The sequence below is a fragment of the Dendrobates tinctorius genome, unplaced genomic scaffold (assembly GCF_039654945.1).
Source record: "Dendrobates tinctorius isolate UK_male_01 unplaced genomic scaffold, ASM3965494v1 ptg000070l, whole genome shotgun sequence".
Taxonomy (NCBI): domain Eukaryota; kingdom Metazoa; phylum Chordata; class Amphibia; order Anura; family Dendrobatidae; genus Dendrobates; species Dendrobates tinctorius.
The window spans coordinates 11,305,333-11,313,089 of record NW_027361738.1 but is presented as its reverse complement, the minus strand read 5'-3'; the positions used below and the strand labels follow the sequence as shown (position 1 = coordinate 11,313,089).

General features: G+C 42.2%; 1 protein-coding gene across 2 annotated transcripts; it reads right to left on the bottom strand.

The window, feature by feature from the left end:
• Positions 1–203: 203 nt before the first annotated feature.
• Positions 204–7,408, bottom strand: HNRNPA2B1 (heterogeneous nuclear ribonucleoprotein A2/B1). Of its 2 annotated transcripts, XR_012233378.1 has the most exons (12): positions 7,250–7,408; positions 6,842–6,952; positions 5,831–5,977; positions 5,540–5,750; positions 5,360–5,461; positions 5,191–5,280; positions 4,881–4,943; positions 4,252–4,380; positions 3,746–3,886; positions 3,480–3,565; positions 2,186–2,291; positions 204–362 (listed from the first exon to the last, which is right to left on the bottom strand). XR_012233378.1 is itself a non-coding variant. In XM_073581383.1 (11 exons), exons 1-10 carry the CDS (start codon positions 7,265–7,267, stop codon positions 3,501–3,503), a joined length of 1,077 nt encoding a protein of 358 aa, XP_073437484.1. In that variant the 5' UTR covers positions 7,268–7,408; the 3' UTR covers positions 2,841–3,312; positions 3,480–3,500. The 2 variants fall into 2 exon arrangements, 1 of the variants encoding a protein (XP_073437484.1); XM_073581383.1 differs by lacking the exons at positions 204–362; positions 2,186–2,291 and adding an exon at positions 2,841–3,312.
• Between the last annotated feature and the right edge of the window lie 349 nt (positions 7,409–7,757).

Sequence of the window (7,757 nt, the reverse complement as noted above, 5' to 3'; positions counted from 1 at the left end):
TTTGCAGCTGCAAATCTTTTAGAAAGGCTTTGTTTTGCAAAAATTCGCACAGATGCACATTTATTAGGTCAGACATTAATGTTGGACAAGACAACCTGGCTTGTTCTAGTTCAGCCCAAATGTTTTGGATGGGATTTAAGTCAGGGTTCAGTGTGGTTAGTCAAGCCCTCAAACCATATATAAAAAAAAAAAAACACTCCATCTGTGAGGAAAATATAAAAATCTTTAATCCTTAAAAATCTTTCACAGCTATAAAAAATAATTTATGCACAATATTTTATGATGGCATGGTTCTTCTGTTACATTGACAATTAAGTAAAATCTGTTATTTGCATTCCCTTTCAGATCTTCATCCACGTTACCTGCCAGACAAAGAACACCGTAATATTGTGTTATATCAGCAGACTTGGGGACCACAAGTACCATCACACCCAAATCCATCATAAAACCTGCAATAAATGTTTCTTCTGTAAGAGAACTGCCTTTAGCCCAGTCTGATATAAACTCAGTTTGTATAACTTGCTGGGACTCCAGCAGTCGTGTGGTTTTGGCATCTGAACTAAGGTAGGGGGGTTTACAGTGTACTGCCAAAATGTAATACTTTAGTCTTCCACTACAAATTTTTTGAGCAATATGAAGACAGTGCATCTAGCATGCCTCCAAAGTTTTTATTGTCTTAATATATTGTAGCCATCATATTATATAGCGCTGTGTACTTACAATTGCTTATTTTGCCTTTTTACCCAATAAATTCTTATCTGCTCTACGTAGAGACAGGCAGTCTCTTGTCCCAGCATTGATCATTCCCCTCTTCATCACCTGACCCAGCTTCTTCCTCATCCCCTCTGCCAGGGACTTTTGCAGTGACTGACTCATAACAGTGAAAACGTACCTTGTTTCTACATAGAGCTTAGTCAGGTCTATGACTTTGTGACTAAAAACTAATAGAAAAGAATTAGCACGGTGGCTCAGTGGTTAGCACTGTAGCCTTGCAGTGCTGGAGTCCTGGGTTTGTATCCCACTAAGGACATCTGCAAGGAGTTTGTATGTTCTCCCAGTGTTTGCGTGGGTTTCCTCCCACATTCCAAAAGACATACAGTTAGGGAATTTAGATTGTGAGCCCCATTGGGGACAGTGATGATAATGTGTGCAAACTGTAAAGCGCTGCGGAATATGTTAGCGCTATATAAAAATAAAGATTAAAAAAATAAAAATAAAGATTAGCTGGGCAGAAGGGGAACATGAGCAATTGTAAGTACACAGTGCTACATAATATGATGACTGCAATATATTAAGGATACAAATTTTGATAGGAGAGTTTCTTGAACAGTTTCAAGTCTTACTCTTAACATGCAATATATAAAGTTTAGAAACTTCAGATTGTAAGTACTCAAACAAGCCATTTCCATTTATCTTGTGGACGACTGCAAGGGATTGTTACTGTGGTGACAAACTGTCGCTTACCCTCCTCGGCTCCAGCACCTAGTCTCCACAGCTGCTCATGGTATGTTATTGTATGCAGCTCTGGTGTCATGTCAACAATCCTACAGACAATACCTGGGCTCAGTAGCTCATGCCTTCAACTCTAGCTGTCGTCAAGCTAAGTTTTTGTCTGCAGAGCTCTCCCGACAATAAGAGACCCTGGGAGCAGGGGCAGACTCAGCGCCAGAGCAAAGGAAGGCAAGTACAAATAAAGTCAGACGTAACAGTCACAAGCTTTCAATGCAAGTCTACGAGAGTCTCGTTCTGGTTCTCAGACTTAAATCAAGTTATGACTTCTGGATTGCCCAGCAAACACCGGAGCGATCCAACAGGTCACAAACTGCTGGAATACATCCAGAGAGGCACTGATAAAAGATGAAGACTGTGCCTGATAAGTGTAAAACTAGGGACAGGGAACTTAGCACCACTCCAGGGCTGCAATAAAAATAAGAAAATACCAGGAGTGGAGCTTTAAGGTTTTCATTATTTTATAAGTAAGCAGTAGTCTTTAGCATGCTTAATGTCACAACAAGAAGGCACTGTCTTCACAGCTAAACCACAGCAACATCTCAAGAAGCCCAGCCTGTACTATACATGGCTTTAAAGGCAGTTGCCATCTGAAATCCTGCACACCTAACTTAAAAATGTGGGTCAAATGCAAGGTCAGGGCGCACATACAACACAGCATGCTGAGAAAATTTACCTGTAAGAATTCCAGAAATTTGGGCTGCATTCACATGTATACCATTTCACTGGCTGCGACGTAGGTCAGCCTATGTCAGACTGCTTGTCCATTTTTCAAGTCACTGCTAGAATTCCAGCAAGAGAAAAATCATACTAAGAAGCTTGCAAATGGTTATGTTAGAAGACTTCAAAAATTAGAAATTAATGGTTAAAAGCTAAATCATTAGCTAAACTGTAAACTCAATCATCTGTTTAAATAAAAGAAAATAGGATCTTACCTACAGAGGTTTAACTGAAGCTTAGCACTACTTTGCTCTACCCCCTCAGCTTTCGCAGACATCCTTAATCTAGTGTAGCACAAACTTTTTTCCAGAACTTTAGCTCAGTGTATAACAACTGAACTTAGAAGTTGTTCTCAAGGCTTCTCTTGTACTAGACCTGTGTCTCTGGGTTGAGTACCTCGCTGGAAATATCGCCTTTTACTTGCCATGGAAGAAGCAGCTGCATCTAAAAGATCTAAACAGGAGCTTCTCTTTGCAGAGATCCCCTTTGTTATCTAAATACTTTTCTCCTTACGACTTGCAGAACACAAAACGCTGAACAGAAAGGTAACATGATACTCATGGCTATACCTTTCCTTGTGGCATGACAAAGGCATACATCTAGAGACAAGATTTCCTTTCGAATTATTTTATTAAATGAAAGTGTACAACAGCTTAACTACACACACTGAAAGTTTAAAGGAAAATAAAAAGTCTCATATTACACCATGATCCTGGCTAGTTTTGAACTATTCAGAAATCTTAAAAAAAGGTTCACGTTACTTGGAACTTAAAATTGAACATTATCAAAAAGGAATGCTGCTGCACTCTTTACAAAGACCACTACAAAGAAACAATTAAAAACCTAGTAAACTGACTCAAAAAGGCATATTTTACAGTCCTTCCTCCATTGTAAGGTAAAGTTACTTAAATATATTCCAATCCATTCACAAAATGGCTCTCTGCATCTGCTCTGGTGTCTTCTGTCATATCACTGGATGTTCTATGCATGACTGAGATAATGACTCCTTAAACTTTGTAATCTCGATAACCTGCAGCTGCGTTACCTCTGGGCTCTCATCCTCTCCTATTTATACAGTGAAGCCTGTTTCAACAGAAGTAAAGAGTAAAAAGAATAGGTTATGATATGATCCGTCTAGCCAGTTAAAAGACAATACTATCCTGATAAGCTTAGCCTGTAGCTAACCGTAATGTGTTTACGTGAACAAAAATCAATTACAGCTACTGTGCCCAGTTAGAAACCTCACTTACCCAGAAGGTGTTGACTGGAAATTAGTAGCGATTTCTCCCTCCTCCATATCCACCGCCGCTGCCTCCACCTCCACCACCATAGTTTCCTAGGAAAATAATAATTCAAATACTTCCACATATGGACAGAAATCCATTGACTATTTTGGGGCAACATTTAATACATATCTCCACAGATAAAAAAAATTTAGGAAACATCCCCAAAATCCATGTTTTTTTTCATTTCAGTATTGTCACACAAATGGCAATCACAATTGTTTGTAGCTTACCACCACCACCGTATGGTCCTCCCATGTTCCTGCTGCCGCCGAAGTTACCGCCGCTCTTCATTGGGCCATAATTTGATGACTGCTGGTTGTAGTTTCCAAAGTCATTGTAGTTTCCTCCACCACCACCACCACCGTAGTTTCCTAAGGTGACAAGGGAGTTGTCAGCAAAGTTGAATTTGCAGAGAAACAATAAGGGATAGTTTTGTCCCCACTGTCAGTATGCACAGTCCCAACACAAAGGCTTGTAGACTAAATCCTGTAGGGGTTATTCCCCAGCATTGGGTCTGAGCTTAAGTATATACTACTGTAAGAGGCAGCTGGCAGCTACTGCAACAGCTAGTTGTCAGACAAGGGGCAGTATGGATTGAGGGAGGAAATGACTGAACAATTAAAGATTTTTTTTTGCTTTTTTTTTTTTATTTAAAGCCAAAGATCACAGATATGGCTCTTTAGTGTGTGCAGTTTCTATGCTTTGTGTCCCTTTATCACTGAAGCCAACACATTACCTCCACCATAGTTGTCATATCCACCGCCATAGCCACCACCTTGATTTCCATAGCCGGGGCCGCCGCCGCCACCACCACCATATCCACCACGTCCACCGCCATAACCTTGTCCACCACCAAAGTTTCCACCTGGATGAAATGTAAATACCGTGTCAGTAACACAATACAAGTCTTCTTACTGCACTTAGTGAGTTAAGCGCAGGAGCCAACAAACATTTATATATAGGGGCACTTTGTGACCTGCTGCTGGTTCACATTGTAGAGGTACAGTTCTGCAGAAGAAAATTCTGATACTATTCTGAATAGAATTCGAAAAAATTCCTGTCCTTGATGTCTGACCAATGCCAAGCCAGATCACTGGAGCAGTTGCAGGAACTTCAGAAAAACAACTTACCACATGTTAATACACAGTACAGTGGGTCAAAGCATTGGTACAAGCTTGTGTACACATAGGCTTGTAGCTCTACACTTGAAGTGTATATTTACTGCCATGGACTATATCAAATATTGCTTTTTAAACGGTTTTTCTGATTTTAAAAACAAATTTACAGTTCATGAAAAACACACAAATTTGTTAAGTATTTAAAACTTAAGACTTCAGCTACAGGAAAAAATATCTAACAAGTTACCTCCTTGACTACCACCGTATCCATTGTAGCCGTCACCATATCCACGACCACCACCATAGCCATCTATAAGAAGAGCAATGGTGTTAAAGTTAGGCATTTATTAACTTCCCTTTAATGCTAAATTATGTATAGTCTTCATGTAAAGGAGTTAGTATCACTCGTTTCAAAAGATGCTGATGGCTTTCATTTTCAGGAATGCTTTAGGAAGTATTTAAGATTTCAATATATTCTTTAGTTTGAAGATATACTTCAAGTGCATTATCTGCGCTATAAACATGTCTATAACTGTAGATAATATATTTTGACGTACCAGAACCGCCTCTGAAGTTGCTGCCAGGCCCTGAGCCAAAGTTTCCACCCCCGCCACCACCACCACGCGAGTCACCAAAACCAAAGTTACCTAAAAAAAAATAAGTATACACTCAGAATGTGCTCATGAGCCTCAAGACTAAACCTGCACATAATGGCTGGATACATACCTCCCCTGCTGCTCCTAGTGTTCTGCACTTCATGCATTTCTTGCCTTGATAACGCCTTCCTGACTTCTGCATTGTGTCCATTTATGGTGTGATACTTTTGCACTGCAAGAGATTTCCCTTTAGCTTGCTTTATGGCATCTTTGAAAAAAACAACATAAGAGCAAAGCACAAGACACTCACAAACAATTTTATCCACAGGATCATGGTCATCGAATGTCACAAAGCCAAAGCCTCTTTTTTTGCCAGATTGTTTATCGGTGATAACTTCAATGCTTTCAATTTTTCCATATTCGTCAAAATATTCCCTGAGGTGATGTTCATCAGTGTCTTCCTTGATGCCGCCAACAAAGAGCTTCTTAACTGTAACATGGGCTCCAGGCTTTGCAGATTCCTGGGAAAGAGAACCTAAGTAAGACAAAATAGACGCAAGAGGAGACATCATAACGTCAGAAGACGTAACCATGTAATTACCTCTCGTGCTACTGCTCGCTTGGGCTCCACAACTCTTCCATCAATAGAATGGGGCCTGGAGGACATGGCATCGTCAACTTCATTCATAGAAGAGAAAGTCACAAACCCAAAGCCCCTGGATCTTTTGCTGGCAGGGTCCCTCATGACCTATACGAGAGGAAAAAAATGTATTATACTATATAAAACCTCCATTTTATTTTAGACAACTTATCTTTAACACTTATTGAAAGGATTGTGAAATTCTTCGTTCCAAAAAGGCACCAAAAATAAGCATATTGGAATTTGTATCAACACACTGTGGCAATTTTGATGCCCAAAAAAAAAAAAAAAAAAGCCCAAGCCATTAGATGACTATATGGCGTTCAGCAGAGGCATCCATTCCACGCATGGGCATTATATGCCAAATATGCGAGCTTGGCCTTAAAATAAAGCGCATTGACACAGTAATGGAAGTCACTATTCTCATAGGCCACGTGCAGAATTTACAATATATACGCAAGACATATGTAACGATGCAAACACAAGGACCAGTGGAAAACAGGATCCTGAGGATTTTCAAGTTTGCATTATATTGTGTTACTTTTATTCTTGCTTATATGGTACATGGGGTGTAAACGTAACACGGGAGGATTATGTACAGGAACGTATCTGCCGAAAAGCAAAGCACAAGCGAGGAAACAAGCTGCAGTTATAGGAAGGGGACGGAGGAGCAGGTGACAGAAAAATCTGCAGCTCCCTCTTCAGGGGACCTACGGTATTTCATGCTGAGCACCCACAGACTCCTCTACCAGGGCAAAGACAGCTGGTAGCAGCCAGGTGCCCAGGACTGCAGCATCAAAATCGGTATAAAATGCACAGACTCCTAAAATATATAATGAATCACGTTGTTTCTGCCTATGCACAGTGCAGTTGGACTGATGAAGGGCACTGTGGGACCGAAACGTTAATTTTTGGATTGCCTGCACAAAATAAACGTATCTGCTTCCCACCCCATCAGCCTCCGCCACTCACCACGCAGTCCGTCAGCTTCCCCCATTGCTCGTAGTACTTCCGCAGACTGTCCTCTGTGGTCTCGAAGCTCAGGCCTCCGATGAACAATTTACGGAACTGCTCCTTCTCCCGCTGGAGAAAAAAAAAAACATTACACAGGTCCTCCTGTGTTATAATAAGGCCCCAGATGGCAGAAAATGTAAACGGCAAATACAAAGATAATTCCTGTCAGGAGAAGCTAAGGAGACCAGGAAAATCAGAGCACAGCGCGACGGGCGGGAGGCCGCCATCACGGGGCTGAGGAGACAAGATGGCGACCGAGGAGGAACAAGCACCAGCTACCTGCGGCGTCACCACCGCGCTCACCCCGGTATCTCACAGCAGCCCTGAGGCGAGTACCGGAAGACCCGGCGGAGCCCCATAACTCACCTCCATGGCGGCCCACATACAGCAGCGGGGATAAAGAAAATAAATTATGGAGTGAAGCGACGCGTCCTCCTCTCCCCAGCGATGGCTCTGTGCTTAATGGCGCCCAGACAGACCTCCTTCTAGAACTTTCCCTAGCCGGCGGTTAGTTACGCCCATAAGCGGCGATAACTTGCGTGGGCACAGCCAATAGCGAGCAGAGACAAGGACAGTGGGCGTGTCCTAACGAGCCGCGCCGTTTACGTAAGAACGCGTCGGGAAATTGAGCTTGTGGGATACAAACAGCGCTGGCTGCTCTGTGAATATGAATAAGCCCCCAGTCAGGCGGGAAGAAGCTAAGCAAATTACCTCAGCTCCCAGTGGTGAGCCTAGTCCCCTGGTTGACAACAACCTCAGTGGGGAGTAGCGGCTGGAAGACACGACCAGCTATGCAGAAGCCGGCCTAAGGCTTTGTGCACACGCTGCGGTTTCACCTGCGGGTTTTTTCCCGCGTATCCGCAGGTAAAGTGAC